Source organism: Myodes glareolus, chromosome 5 (assembly GCF_982192425.1).
Source record: "Myodes glareolus chromosome 5, mMyoGla1.1, whole genome shotgun sequence".
NCBI lineage: Eukaryota > Metazoa > Chordata > Mammalia > Rodentia > Cricetidae > Myodes > Myodes glareolus.
The window spans coordinates 96,512,951-96,528,122 of NC_142030.1; the positions used below are offsets into that span (position 1 = coordinate 96,512,951).

Genomic DNA, 15,172 nt, shown 5'->3' on the forward strand with positions numbered 1-15,172 from the left:
TTCCTGGAGCTAGCACACAATGGTGTGATTGCAGACACCTAAATGTCGCTAATGGAAGAGAACACAGTGATGAAAATCGCTGCCCCCAAACTTTCAGACCTTTTAAACTCACAGGCCATATACCATATGGGAAATTGTGGTTACAAATGAGTATGGACCCATTAAAGCACATGGTTCATGTGGGTGGCCCACTCGGTGACCATGCCGTACCCGCAAGGTCAGTGATCTTCCCGGAATCCTCTGAGATCCACTTCAGTTTCCGGTATTCACGTCAGAAATGGTATCTCCCATTGTTCATTTCAAAGCTTCGCCTGCCATCTGCCCTGTGCGTGCTTGGGGCTTGCACAGGTGTGCAGCGGCAGCTGTAAGAAAGGTCCTGGCAACTGGTGTGAATGTACACCTGGAGCAATACAGCCAGGACAGCCAGTGTTTTCAAAGACAGGACTAAAGCCATGCTAGCCATTAACTAGTGGGTTTGTAATACGTTCTGGTGTCTTCCTTCACAGACAGGTTTATGATCGCATAGTGTGATGTCATAACATGAAAGTTCTATTGATTTTCACTCTGAGAAAGACTTCATTAACCTTATAAGTAATTTTTAAATCATTGAAAAATAGATTTCTATTACTTTCCCATTCTGAATTTACTTAATCTTAGATTTCCTAGATTCTGATCCAGACCCGGCAGTCTGCTTCTTTTCCTCGCACCCATTGTGCTGATGTGCTGGCATCTCACGCAGCTTTGCGGACTCAGAAATGTAGCTGTTCACAGAGCAGGGTAGATTTCTCTCCATCTTCCCACACTCTGACCAAGTGTTTTCTTTAGAAAGATCCTGAGAGGATTTTATAATCTATAAGGGATACTGAGTGGTTCATTGGTCAGGGTGTATGCTTTGTGAAGAAACAAAGTTACTAATTTAGGGCGGGAGAGAGGACTCAGTGAGTAGTTTGCTTTGTGAGCATGAGGAACTAAGATGTAGTTGCTATCATAATCCCAGCACTCCTACTGTGAGATGGGAAGCAGAGACAGGAGCACCCTGCTAGCCTTCTGTACACAGTGGAGAAACCAGAGACTTCCCTCAAACAAGGTGGAAAGCCAAGCCCAACCCTTGAGGTTGTTTTCTGACCTCCACCTCCACACTGGGGCAACCATTACCCACACTCACACATATGTCCAGGTACATAGGGTTTGGTTTGGTTTGGTTTGGTTTTTAAGAATCATTGAAATGTTACTTGGACAGTTTGATTTGGAAATTGGGGCTTAACTTTTCTTTTGGCTTTTCAAGACAGGGTCTCCCTGTGTAGTCCTGGATGTCTTAGAACTCACTCTGTCGACCAGGCTGGCCTTGAACATAGAGATCCACTGCCTCTGCCTCTCAATTGCTGGGAATTAAAGATGTGTGCCACACCGCGCTCCAAACTGGCAGCTTAACTTATTTTTGTGAGGCTGGATTTGTTCTTTTTAGCTATTTCTAACACACAGCTCTTTTCACAGCATAAATTGTTCTTGAAGACAAGTCTGTTCAATTCAACACTTAATGAGTCTCCGTTTTTTAAAGGTGTGTGTGGGTGTCATAATTCCTCACTTCAATGGATACAGTCATCTCACATAGTTCTTTCGAGTTTAATAGTGTGAAAAAAGAGGTCATGAATGGTAGATTTAGAGTGTTACTTTCCACAGTTAATGTTTGGTTGTGTTTCAGAAACCCTTGTACCAGTCTCCCCAAACACCTGAATAACATCATCTCTCCTTTCTCTCACATCTACTTTTCATTTATTCTGAAGTAACTTATCCTGTGACCCTAAAGTTACTCTTACCTACTGCCTAACGGTTGCCTGTGAACTTTGATAGAATTTTACTGAAGGAACATTTGCTTCATTAAAAAATATTCATAGAGCTTCTGTTGCATAAAAGCAATTGCCCTTGGCATTGATGGCTCTCTTAGTTACTCTTCTATTACTTTATAAAGACAGCATGGCCAAGGCGATTTATAGAAAAAGAGTTATTGAGCTGACAGTTTCAGGGGCCGAGTCCATGACCTTTATATCAGAGAGCATGGTGACAGGCAGGCACGGACTGGAGACGCAGCCAAAAGCCTACATGTTGAGACAACTACAAGGCAGAGAGAAAGCTAAGCTAACTTGGGAATGGTGTGGGCTTGTGAGACCTCCAAACCCACCCCCCACCGTGACACACCTCCTCCAACATGGCCATGCCTCCCAATGCTTCCCAAACAGTCTCACCAACGGGGGCCAAACATTCAGACATGTGAATCTCTAGGGACTATTCTCTTTCAAACCACCACAGTGAAATTAAGATGCATTAAACATAGCTGGGCTGTGGTGGCACACCACTTTAATCCCAGCACTTGGGAGGTAGAGGCAGGAAGATCTCTGTGAGTTCGAGGCCAGTCTGGTCTACAAGAGCTAGTTCCAGGACAGGCTCCAAAGCTATACAGACCTGGTCTAAAAAAAAAAAAAAAAAAAGTGCATTAAATGCATTAAACAGAAAGCCTATCTTCAAGTAGGTTAAAAAATCAGAAATAGGGGTAGACAAGATGGTTCAGCTTGTCACCAAAGGTACTTGTCACCAAACCCGATAACCTGAGTTCAATCACTGAAACCCATGGTAGAAGGAGAGAACCGGCTCCTGTAAGTTGTCCTCTGACCTCCATATATGTACGTGTGCATGCCCAAACACACACACACACACACACAATAATATGTATAATAACGTTTTTAAGTAAGAAATTGCTATGTTTTGGTAATTCTTACTGTGTGACATTTGCTGATGTACCATTTTAACCAGTTTGTATCTTTATATGACTACTAAAATAAGGTATAAAATATATAGAATAAGAAGGCTGCCTAGGGCTTGTCTAATTTTGCTATTTCCCTTATTCTAGGCTCGTTACATCCGGATAGATGGAAGTGTTCCATCTTCAGAAAGGATTCACCTGGTTAATCAATTTCAGAAGGACCCCGATACTCGTGTGGCTATCCTGAGCATTCAGGCTGCTGGCCAGGTAAGAGACTCAGTCTAAGTCTGATAAGAACGTGTCATGAAAATAACAAAAAGTTCATTAATGCTAATTTTGGTTTATAAAATTATACTTTATATATGGATTCTTGCTCTAGTAAGTTCTACTTCAGACTGCTAGAAAATATAATAGAGGGCAGCCTCTTATTTTTATTCTATGAAAACTTCATACATGTATTGTAGTCATGTCTGCCCCTTACCCCCTTCCCTTTGCTCCTCTCACCCTCATCTAATGCATCTCCCTCTCACTGAGTGTCCAGTTAGTGCTGCTCTTGTGCACATGCGTGCAGAGTCAACCACTGGGTATGGGCCTCCTACCGTTGACCACCTGAACCACAAAGGACAGTAACTCAGGTTGTCCTCTGCCCTCAGTTTATGCACGCACACACTTAATTAATTAGTGTAATTTTATCATGCAGATTCTTTTGCCTTGCACAGTAGTAGTCCCACAAAGTCCTTAGGGCCACATCCCTTCTAGCAGTTTGCTTTTGTTTTGTTTGTTTTTTAAAATGAGGATTCACTTTATTATCCCTTGCTGACCTGGAACTCACTATGTAGACCAGGCTGGCCTTGGGCTCACAGAGATCCTCCAGCCTTTGCCTCTCAGAGTGCTAGGATTAAAAACATACACCACCACATCTGGCTTCTTCCAGAATTTTCCTTTCTACTCCAAGCAAAGATCTCTCCTTTTTTTACTTTAAGACAGGGTTTCTCTGTGTAGTAGCCCTGGTTGTCCTGAAACTCACGTTTTGGATAAGGCTAGCCTCTAACTCACAGAAATCCCTCTGTTTCTGCCTCCCCAGGGCAGGAATTAAAAACGTGCACCATCATGCCCGGCCCCCAAACAAGGACTTCTTATTCAAATCTGTAGTCCATATGGCTTCCTGGAAAGGAAGGAACATTGCCTCTCAATAAACAGCAGTTAGTTCATGGCCCCAGCTAACTACAAGGGCATCTGGGAGGAGCAGTCTTTAGTCCTTGTCTTAGTTACTTTTCTATTGCTGTGACAAAATACCATTACCAAGGCAATTCATTCATTTATTTATTTTTTTAAAAAGCCTTTAATTTGAAGCTTATGCTTCCGGAGGGTTAGATTCCATGACCCTCAAGGCAGGGAGCACAGCCACAGGCAGGCAGGCATGGTGCTGGAGCAGTAGCTGAGAGCTTACATCCTGATCCACAGGCACAAGGCAGAGATTAAACTGGGAATGGCATGGCCTTTTGAAACCTCAAAGCCTGACACACCTCCAACAAGGCCATACCTCCTAACCTTTCCAAACAGGTTCCACCAACTACGGACCAGGTATTCAAATACATGAGCCGACAGGGGTCATTCCTATTCAGGCCATCACAGTCCAGGTTGCCCACTGACAGTCAGGTGTCGTGTTAAAAAGATCTGAGGAAAGTAAATATTACATAAAAGAGTGCAATTGTAGCCTCACTGTGCAAGAGAGAGTTGTTTTGGATCTACGCTGCTAGAATAAACATTTGATGTGAATGTCTAAACCAGATCATTTCATTTAGCATGGGGAGGCTGACTGAGCATCTCAGCATACATCCATGGCATACGCCTGTTATATAGTAAAGATCAGCTTTTACCCAGCTAGGGGAGGTCTATAAAATTCTGTGTGTAGAAAAACTGTAAGGACGAAACAGTTTAGGACCCACGAAGAGTTGTCTCAGTCCTTCCTTATGTTGGATTAAACTTCCTAAAATCTGACATATTTATCGGTTAGAACATTCTAGCCATATAGAATATTACCAAGAACCTAAAATTAGAAATGGGTGATTGTCCCTGTCAGGAGACATGATAAGTAAGATCAAGCCAGACAGGATAGGCCGGGCTTTTACGAGCTTAAAATATGATTAAAAATAAATGGCATTTTGGAATTAAGAATGTACAGGGCACTCATATTTTATTCAAGGTAGTGCTCCTGAAGCGCTCACATAAGTCAGCACTTGTATACTTGAAGACTGATATGCTCAAAAGAACAAAAGGAAGAAGCTTATATCTCATACTGTAGACTGACTACTTCTTAGAATGATAGTGATCTTGCAAGCATGGTCATGTGTGAGTCTCAGGGGTCTGGAATTGTAGCTCCGGAATCATTTACCTTGTTTGTTTGGTGGTTTGTTTCTTTTTTTTCTATGTTTCTCTATTTTGGGGTTTTTGAGACAGGATTTCTCTGTGTTTCGCTCTGTCCAGAAACTCACTAGGTAGAGCAGGCTGCCTCTGCCTGCTGAGTGCTAGGATTAAAGCATATGCCACCATGCTGGGCTTTTGCACCTGGTGTTTTTGAGACATGGTCTTGAGGCTGGGGCTCACCAATTAGTCTAGGCTGACTGGCAGTGAGACCCAGGACTCTGTCCATCTCAACCTCCCAAGTGCTAGAATTACAAGTGCACACTGCCACACTCAGCTTTTTACGTGGGTTCTGAGAAAAGAATTCAGGTTCTCACATCTGCAAGGCAAGTTCTTTCCTGACTGAGTTGTCTCTTCTGGCCTACTTTATGAGTAATCATTAAGTAGGGGAACAAAGTATGATTTTGTTAAAACAAAAATATTTTAACTTAAAGTAAAAATAGCAGTTTAATAGTCTCAAAAAAAAAATCCCTCACAGAAGCTCTAGTCCTTGTGAACAACATGAATTAAACCATATTTCTAAAGTAAGCTAGAGTTTTTGTCGTCTGCCCACACCTTAGGCTGTATACATGCTTCAGAGTTCCCACAGCCCACCGCTGTAGGTGCTGTGCGTCGTGACACATTTCCATGTACTGGATGTAAAATAACAGGATTTCACGTTCACGTAGAAGGCAGTCGCACAGCAGCTGCACAACACACTGAGACCAGAGGCAATGACTTCAGGGTCCTAGAGCTGTCGCAGGGGAGACTTCACAGGAGGAAACTGCATGGCTAGAGACATGTTCCTCTCACTTTCCAGCGCGGTGCATTGAATTAAATGACGAGCATGTCAGTGCTTGATGCCTAGTTGCCATGGATACCATGCGCTACAAATCATATTCTCTTTTATAATGTATTTCGTTAGATTTTCCAGCTTTAAAGTGAATCTGACTCTTCCAAGGGATAAAGTTGGTTTTGTTGGTGTGTTCAGTGCCCACAAACCTGCCTATTGAAATGTCTTTAAATACGTTTCTTGTAGCTCACTTGAGTATTTTGCAATAAGAAGCCTTCATCTGCTGTTCATGGATTAGATCTTCTTAATTTGTCTTACATCGCATGACTCACTTGTGTTAAGTTTCTTAATGTTCTAGTTTCATCTCTGTTGCTGTGATAAAAACACTTTGACCAGAAGCAATTTAGGGGAAGAAAAGATTTACTTCAGCTTACAGGTAATAGTCCGTCATTGAGGAAAGTCAGGAACTCAAGCAGGGCTTGAAGGAGGAACACTGTTCACTGCTCACTCATGCTCAGCTTTCTTACAAAGCCAGGGACCACCTGCCCTGGGGACGGTGCCACCACAGTGGGCTGAGCCCTCCTCTAGTGAGTTACAGTCACGATGATCCCACAGGCCAGGCTGACCTGAGCGGTCACTCGATTGTCTCCTCCCTTCTCTGATGACTACATGCTGTCAAGCTGACAGTTAAAGCTGTGTAGCACTCTTATTTTCTCTCCTTTTAATGTGCTCCGGAAGGCTTTATGTGAGTTTCGTGCTACATGTATATGTCTTATGCTCAGCTTATTTGTGCCTCAGTTACTTTGCTTTGTTTTGCTTAGGGTTTAACGTTTACTGCTGCGAGCCACGTTGTCTTTGCTGAGTTGTATTGGGACCCTGGACATATCAAACAAGCTGAAGACCGCGCTCACCGAATTGGACAGTGCAGTTCTGTGAATGTTCACTATCTTATTGCAAACGGTACTCTGGACAGCCTAATGTGGGCGATGCTGAATCGAAAGGTAGTGCTTGAGTTCTAATGGTCTGTGTACCACATGGGTTAGGAGGCTGGCTTTGAATGTGTCCAGGCACGGGCTACTTACGTATACCAAAATAACAGTAATAGAGACTAAGATCCTAAAGGACTCATTGGTACTTCATTACTTGAAGTACCATACCAAGGCATCAGTTCCCAAGCTTGGCTATTTTTTTTTGTAGTATCAAACAATTTTAATTTTTTTTAGTGTTCACATTTTTTTATTGATTTCTATTGAGCTCTACATTTTCCTCTGCTCCTTTCCATGCCTCTTCCCTCCCTTTCAGCCTCTCCCAAGGTCCCCAAGGTCCCCATGGTCAGGAGATCTTGTCTTTTTCTACTTCCCTTGGCTATTTTTTTCCAAGCCCCTCCCTTTTTATTTTCTCTTTTTAAAGTCTTTTTCTCCCTTCCTTCCTTTCTTTCTTTCTTCCTTCCTTCATTTCTTTCTTTCTTTCCTTCTTTCTTTCTTTCTTTTGTTTTTTGAGACAAGTTTTTCAGTGTAACAGTCCTGGCTGTCCTGGAATTCACTCTGTAGACTAGGCTATCCTCAAACTCAGAGATCCACCTACCTCTTGAGTGCTGGGATTAAAGGCGTGCAACCACCACCATCTAGCTAAGAAGATTTATTTTTAACTCTGTGTATGTATGTATGTATGTATGTATGTATGTATGTGTTAGGGTATGTACACATGAGTGCAGGTGTCCATGAAGGCCAGACAAAAGTCTCAGTTCCCCTGGAGCTGGAGTTACAAAGGCTGTGGGTTCAAGGAGCCAACGTGGGTGCTCTGCTATAGCTTTTAACTTCGGAGCCCTCTCTCTCGCTCCTCTGGGAGCCCTTTGTCTATTGTTTTCTGTTCCTCCTGATTTTCTCATGTGCTAAGGTTGATTCAGGGCCTTGACTGTGCCTCACACATGCTTCAAGTGTTTTAATGGCTGCTCCTGCTTCTGTAGAAGCAAGGCAAGGATTTCTAACTTACCTTGGTAGTCTTTCTTCCCTTGTTTTGTTTTCCAGCCAAGCAGTGCTGTGCTGCAAGTGAAGAGGGCTGACAGGCTACCCTCGCTCAGTTCCATTGGCTGTGAGCGCTTCATTCCCAGCTGACACTGTTTCTACGGATGCAGTCCTGTCTGCTTCTCACTCTTATTAAGTTGGCTGATTAAATTTGTGTCCTTGTCCACGCCAACTGTTATTTCGCATGGCCTCTTGGACATACCTCGATGTTCTTTGCAAAACATTTTTTCTCATTTGATGGGCCAAGAATTTCCCAAAATTGAAATTGTTACCTTTTTGCTTACAGTTCTGTCTGTATTTATCTCTTCTTCTGTTTACCCCATGTAGTCAGAAGGACCATGCTGCTACTTTAGCACGTCCTCGGAAATCTCAGAAAGATGTAGTTTTATTGCTTGCAAGTTCTTCCAGAAATAACTAGAACATTGTCCACGCAGTTAAGTTCTTGGCTTTTGAATAAAGTGACCTTTCCTCCAGTTTCCAATAGCTTGTTTCTCATTTCCATCTGAAGCCCTATGTGAATGGCCTTTGCCATCTGTATTCCATCAACTCTCTGTCCATGGTTATGTGGGTGTTCTTTAAGAAGGGAGATGCTTGCTCTGTTGCTCTCCTTGTTGAGTGGAAATACTTTTAAACTTCCATTTGTGGAATTCCTAGCATGCATACTTAAACTCCCAGCCTTTACCCGTTACCTACTTTGTAAACACTCGCACACCTCCAGGCAGCAGCCACACTTTTGGAGCACCAATTTCTGTATAAGTAATTTGAGCTACTACAATAAACTACCATAGAAATAAACAGAAATGTAGTCTGTCACTAGTCCCATGGAAGTGGACCCCACATTCAAGACTAATTACTTCCCCAAGACTCTGTGTCCTAACATCAGCAAATGGAGAGTAAGAATTTCACTGTAATGAGATAAGGTCGGGGCACAAATGAATCTTCTTCTTCTTCTTCTTCTTCTTCTTCTTCTTCTTCTTCTTCTTCTTCCTCTTCCTCTTCCTCTTCCTCTTCCTCCTCTTCCTCCTCCTCCTCCTCCTCCTCCTTCTCCTCTTACTCTTCTTACTCTTCTTTTTTATTTTTGAGACAGGATTTCTCTGTAGTTTTTGGTGCCTGTCCTGAAACTAGCTCTTGTAGACCAGGCTGGCCTTGAACTCACGGAGATCCACCTGCCTCTGCCTCCCTAGTGCTGGGATTAAAGGCGTGTGCCACCACCGCCCGGCCAAACAACTTCTGAGTATTGACTATAAATATATATATATATAATGACCAGTTGTATTTTGGGAAAATCTTTAATATATAAACATTAAAATAAAATTTTCATGAAGAAAGTGAATATTGTACCATGTTTTTGTTAAATCTCCCCAAACAGTTGCTAATTAAATTATAATTTTGAATAATCTTATTACTAAAGTCACAAGTTCTTAAATGTAAAGTCATAAAGGGTACCTTTGTGACTTCAGTGCGGAGCCGGGGCACTGGTGAGAGTCAGCTGTGGGTGACTGTGGTACGATCTGATCTTCATGTGTCCGCTCACAGGCTCAGGTCACTGGGAGCACACTGAATGGCAGGAAGGAGAAACTCCAGGCTACAGAAGAAGACAAGGAAAAGTGGGGTTTTCTGCAGTTTGCTGAAGCATGGACCCCAAGTGACAGTTGTGAAGAGCTCAGCAAGGACGCTGTGTTCACTCATGTAAGAGAATTTTTTTTCTACTTTCTTATTTATGTGTGCTTTATCTGTGACGCGTGCACGTGGTGGGGGGTGCTTTCATAGCAAGTACTTTGTCTGCTGAGTCATCTCTCCTGCCCCTTTTCTCTACTGGAAAATGTACTTTATCATTGTAAAGAGAAATTCTTAATTAATTTTGCTCTATATGAGAGGCTGTTTTGCTTACAGCTAGAAAATGTCAAGAACCAAAAATTAACTTTGCTACTGGACTAGTTTATATTTTCCAACAGTTTCAAAACTTAATGCTCAGTTCCCTTGGAAAAATAAACTGAATAGAATCTAACCTTCAGAAGATAATACTGGAGAAAATATTTTTATGACCTTGAAGGTGGGGAAGGATAATGGTTTGCCTCAAAATACACAAGTAATAAAAAAAAGTATTGAGATGCTGACTGTAGAAAAACAAAAAGATCCCTTTTTTTTGGTTTTTTTGTTTTGTTTTGTTTTGTTTTGAGACAGAGGGATTCCTCTGTGCAGTTTTGGCTGTCCTAGAACTTAGCTGGCTTCGAACTCAGAGAGATCTTCCTGCTTCTGCCTCTTGAGGGCTATGATTAAATAGGTTCGACTTTGAATTTTATTTGGTCCAGACTTGGAGCTGGCCTTTTCTTTAAGGAGCTTCCTACTTCCTTTTACTATAAGATACTATTTGAAAACCAGGATTTTTTTACTCCTTTGGGATATGATTATTTCAGGGGTTTTTTTCAATGTGAAAAACCACATGAAAACATATATTTGCAAAGAGAGCATATACTGTGCATGTGCCAGCCAAATAACAAGTTGCGGGCATCCGCATTCTGTCCCCCATTGTGGGTCACAGGGACCACACTTGGATTGTAGGGCAGGCCACGGATACTTTTATCCCTGAGCCATCTTGCCAGCCACATTTTATTTACGTATTTATTTTATTTTTTGCTTTTGTTTTGAACCAGAGTAGAGTTGGTTTCTTTTGTTCTTTTGTCTCTGTGCTGGCAAAGAGGAATTGGGTGTACCTAAGAGAGGGTCACTGTTGAACTTTTTCAGCTAGGTGGGACTGGTCTTTTTAGAAATGGGATGGAGAAAGCAGTGGATTCTTTTTCAAAGTACTTTAAATATATTTTTTTCACTTAGATTATTAAATCCTTACTCTGTCACCCTCCTCCTTTGAAAACAGACTCTTTCTGGAGTTTCCAGATGTGAAGGGTCTTCCGTTGCTGTTCCAATCATCCATTTGGTGTCTTTGTGGAGGTCAGCGTGATGCCCCAGACATCATTTGTAAAGCAGGTTTATTAATTTTGTTAGAAATGGGGCCGAGTGACAGGAGACAGGATGGCTCCTTGCAGAGGCCTTTGATCAGAGTCTATTAACCGTGACGTCGCGCTCCCTCACGTCGGCGGCCTGCTCCCTGCTGGATCAGCACCAGCTTTGAAGTGCTTTATTGTTTTTATGAGTTTGTCTGCATTTCCTTTTCCACTCTTCAGCTCTAATAACTGACTTTTACTGCTGTCGTCAAGGCCAGGGGATTTATCTCAAAGGACCCTGCGTTTACCTTGAGGCCACGCAGAGCTGATAGAGGTCCCCAACCTTTCAGAGAAAACACGCATCAGCCGTCATAAGCATCTGCAACTCTTATTCCCAGGACTTCGTACCAAAGGCAATATTTTTCTTTTGTTTTTATTGAACAATGATTAAACAGAGGCTCGGACACAGCAACTGCTAGCCGTGTAACCAAAGAGAGGAATTTCTTCTCTGTCTCCCCAGAAGCAGCTTCGCCTCAAAAGGAACTAAGAGAGGCTTTATTGAGATGAATGTGAGTGGCCATGGCCTGGCAGCATGCATTTGGGCTACTCCAAATAGCAAGGGCCAATGTGGAAATGGTTCCGTGAAGTTTCTATAGTTACAGGATGGAAACAAGTCATAAGTCAAGGCATTCTGACACTCTAGTAGAACAGGAGGCAGGCAGCTTCCAGCAGAGTGGGGCAAGCTCTGCTATCGTTTTCAGATGCTGTCTGCTGACTGGAGCTTTGGGGCTGGCGGAAGCTTGCGAATGTATTTATATGTCCTAGAAAGCCTCACATAAGAAGGCCAGGAAGCCAGGCATGGTGGTATATGCCTATAATCCTTAACTCAGGTGTGTGGTGGTATATGCCTATAGTCCTAGAACTCAGGTGTGTGGTGGTATATGCCTGTAATCCTAGAGCTCAGGCATGGTGGTATATGCCTATAGTCCTAGAGCTCAGGCATGGTGGTATATGCCTATAGTCCTAGAGCTCAGGCATGGTGGTATATGCCTATAGTCCTAGAGCTCAGGCATGGTGGTATATGCCTATAGTCCTAGAGCTCAGGCATGGTGGTATATGCCTATAGTCCTAGAGCTCAGGCATGGTGGTATATGCCTATAGTCCTAGAGCTCAGGCATGGTGGTATATGCCTATAGTCCTAGAACTCAGGACACAGAAGCAGAAAGGTTGCTGCAAGTTCAGGGTTTGCCTTGTCTACTATAGTAAGTTCCAGACTGTGCAGTGTTCAACAGAAGGAGGGGATGGGGTACTAAAGATTGCACAAGAAGGTTTTGGCTCCACTTTTGCAGCTTTTGTCTTCCCACAGTCTGGGAAGTGTTCATCAGCTTCTCACAGTCCGGGAAGTGCTCGTCAGCCCATCAGCCTGTAGGCGCTTTATCACAGGTGTGACTTTCCTCTGGGAACTTGGATCTCATTGGTGATGAAATGTCTGTCGGGTCCGATCCTATCTTCTACTTAGAAATGCTAACTTTTAAGTTCCTTATTTGTTAATCATACAGAGAATCACTTGCTGGGATTAAAAGACAAATAGTCATGAAGAATTGGATATTGTCCATGACCCTACTACAGTGACTTTTCTAAGTGCAAGCATGCCATAAGCTATCCAATAATATAGCTTTACTAGCTATTAAAAATATTTTGCCTTTCTGTGTTACTGCCTTTCTAAGAAAAAGAATGGAAATAATAAAGTCATTCATTTTAAAGTAAACCACAGAGCTGGAGAGATGGCATGTTGGTTAAGAACATTAGCTGCTCTTGCAGAGGACCCAAGTTTCATTCCCCGTACCCAGTACATAGGAGTTCACAACTGTCTGCAACTTAACTTCTAAGAGATCTGGTGCCTCTTCTGGCCTCTGTGGGCACCAGGCATGTATGTGGTGCACAGACATTCATACAGGCAAAACACTCATACACATAATATTAAAATTAATAAATCTTTTTAAAAAACAAGTATCCATGGGGCTGTTGAGATGACTCAGTGGTTAAGAGCACTGGCTGTTCTTCTGGAGGTCCTGAGTTCAATTCCCAGCACCTACATGGTGGCTCACAACCATCTGTAATAGACCCTAATGCCCTCTCTGGCATATAGGTATACAGGCAGAGCACTCATACATAAAATATAAATCAAAGTATCCTGGCAGCATGATATGCTAAACATTAAGCTATCAAGTTGGATGTTGGAATTTGAAGATCCTGGCCTGTTACAGTGAGGCCAACAAACTTATTTCTTTAGCCTCTAAGTGACAGGGAGTTATATTATTGATAAGTGTAAAATTTTTAGAAAGCATGATTGTTTGGGAAGTATTAGTGCCTTGTCCTCAGACGCTTTGGTCTCTGGATCCAAGTGCTCCAGGAATGTCGTGTCACCACCCCAGAGGCAGTGGCTCCTTGGAGAGGGCAGCCAGTCAATAAGGTGACTAAAGTCTCATGCAATAGTCAGCTTTATCCAGAACATTGGATGCTGAATAAAAACCCAGCTTAATAGTAAAGGACAATATAGGAATCATTAGAGAAAAGGATGTTGTAGTTCTTGCCTACAGTCTTAGCCCTCAAGAGGTAGATGCAGGAGGACCAGGAATTCAAGGTCTTTCCGCTCTATATCAAGTTCAAGGCCAGCCTGAACTACATAAGAGTGTCTCAAAAAAAATTACTAGAAGCATTTTAAAAAACAAAACAAGAGCAAACAAACAAACAAAAACACAGCATCTTATGTATCCCAGGCTGCTCAGTCTGATCGTGTAGCCAACGTTGCCCTTGAACTTCTGATCCTTCTGACTTCACAGGTCAGTGCGCCATACCTGGCTTCTTATTAACCTGCCATGTCCTAAACACCTATCTATCTGCTGACGGGTACAGTGCCGTCACTGTCTCCTCTCAGAATATTAGACAGCGTATTTTGTTTTAAGGTGCATGGCATTTGAGTTCTTTTTCTTTAAGGTGTGTGTGTGTGTGTGTGTGTGTGTGTGTGTGTGTGTGTGCGTGCTTGTAAGTGCAGGTGTCACTGGAGGCCAGAGGCATGGGATCCTCTGGAGCTGGTGCTTGTGGGCTGTGTGACGTGAGTGCTAGAAGCCAAACTTGGGTCCTCTGCAGTAGAGCTTGCTCTTGGCCCCTAAGCATCTCTCCAGCGCCCACATTTGGTCCCCTATATCCTTCCAGTACAGTGGTTTCCCAGAGTCCTTACACTGTTCTCTACTCGCCTCATGCACAGTGTCCCTCTTTCAGCCGTGTGGCAGTTCCTACACTTGTGCCCGTTTTTTCTCTCCGAGTGCAGTCTCAGTGGTGTTCTCTTAAATGTGAGCAGACACATTAAATAGCTTCGTTAGGACTGGTGAGTTAACTCAGTGGGTAAAGAACCCTGCTACCAAGCCTCATGACCTGAGTTTAATCCTCGGAACACACATGGTGGAAGGAGAGAACTGTCTCACATTGTCCTCTGACAGCCCACATATACATACATACATGCACCTGCATGTATACATGCACATACAAAATAATAAATGTAATTAAAATACTTTTAGGAATAAACTAATTCAGCATATTTATATTTTAGGCCCTGTGTGTGATTCATTTATTAGAAGAGAGCTTTGGTTTTATATTGGTGATGAAAGGCCATCAGCATTGTGTAAAACTTTTCACTTGAAAATTAGACTGAATTCTTTATTCCAAGAAAGAACCACTGGTAAAACAAACAGTGAACTGAAGAAAGCAGAACAAAACGAAGTTAAAACATCCTTAATAGCCACAGAAAAATAAAAGGAATTATTGTATCTACGAGAAATAAGGGAGAAGTCAGCAAATAGGGATAGAAACCAACTTTTGTATGCCAAAATGAACGATTTAACAAGGAAAAAAAAGATAAGGAGGAAAACACCCAGAAAGAACATGAGAAAATACAGAGAAAGCAGCCAGGTGGTGGTGGTGCACGCCTTTAATCCCAGCACTCGGGAGGCAGAGGCAGGAGGATCTCAGAGACTTTGAGGCCAGCCTGGTCTACAGAGCAAGTTCCAGGACAGCCAGGACTACACAGAGAAACCCTGACTCAACCACCCCCAGGAAAAAAAGGGGGGATATAGAGAAAGCAAAGTAATACAAGAAATTGGCTCAGGATATCAAAGCTCACAGTTGGAGCTACAGTGAATGGAAGGCTAGGTCCTCCCCGTCCACCGCGTGTGAGTTGTCTGGCTTCTCTCCT

The 15,172-nt window shown here is 42.7% G+C and overlaps 1 protein-coding gene across 2 annotated transcripts in view; it reads left to right on the forward strand.

The window, feature by feature from the left end:
• The window catches only part of Zranb3 (zinc finger RANBP2-type containing 3), a 148,442-nt gene that overhangs the window by 106,671 nt on the left and 26,599 nt on the right, over positions 1–15,172 (forward strand). For both annotated transcript variants that reach the window (XM_087906571.1, XM_087906572.1), the window contains exons 10-12: positions 2,906–3,025; positions 6,776–6,955; positions 9,515–9,667. In XM_087906571.1, the coding sequence (XP_087762697.1) occupies positions 2,906–3,025; positions 6,776–6,955; positions 9,515–9,667 (453 nt within the window). The remainder of the gene's footprint in view (positions 1–2,905; positions 3,026–6,775; positions 6,956–9,514; positions 9,668–15,172) is intronic.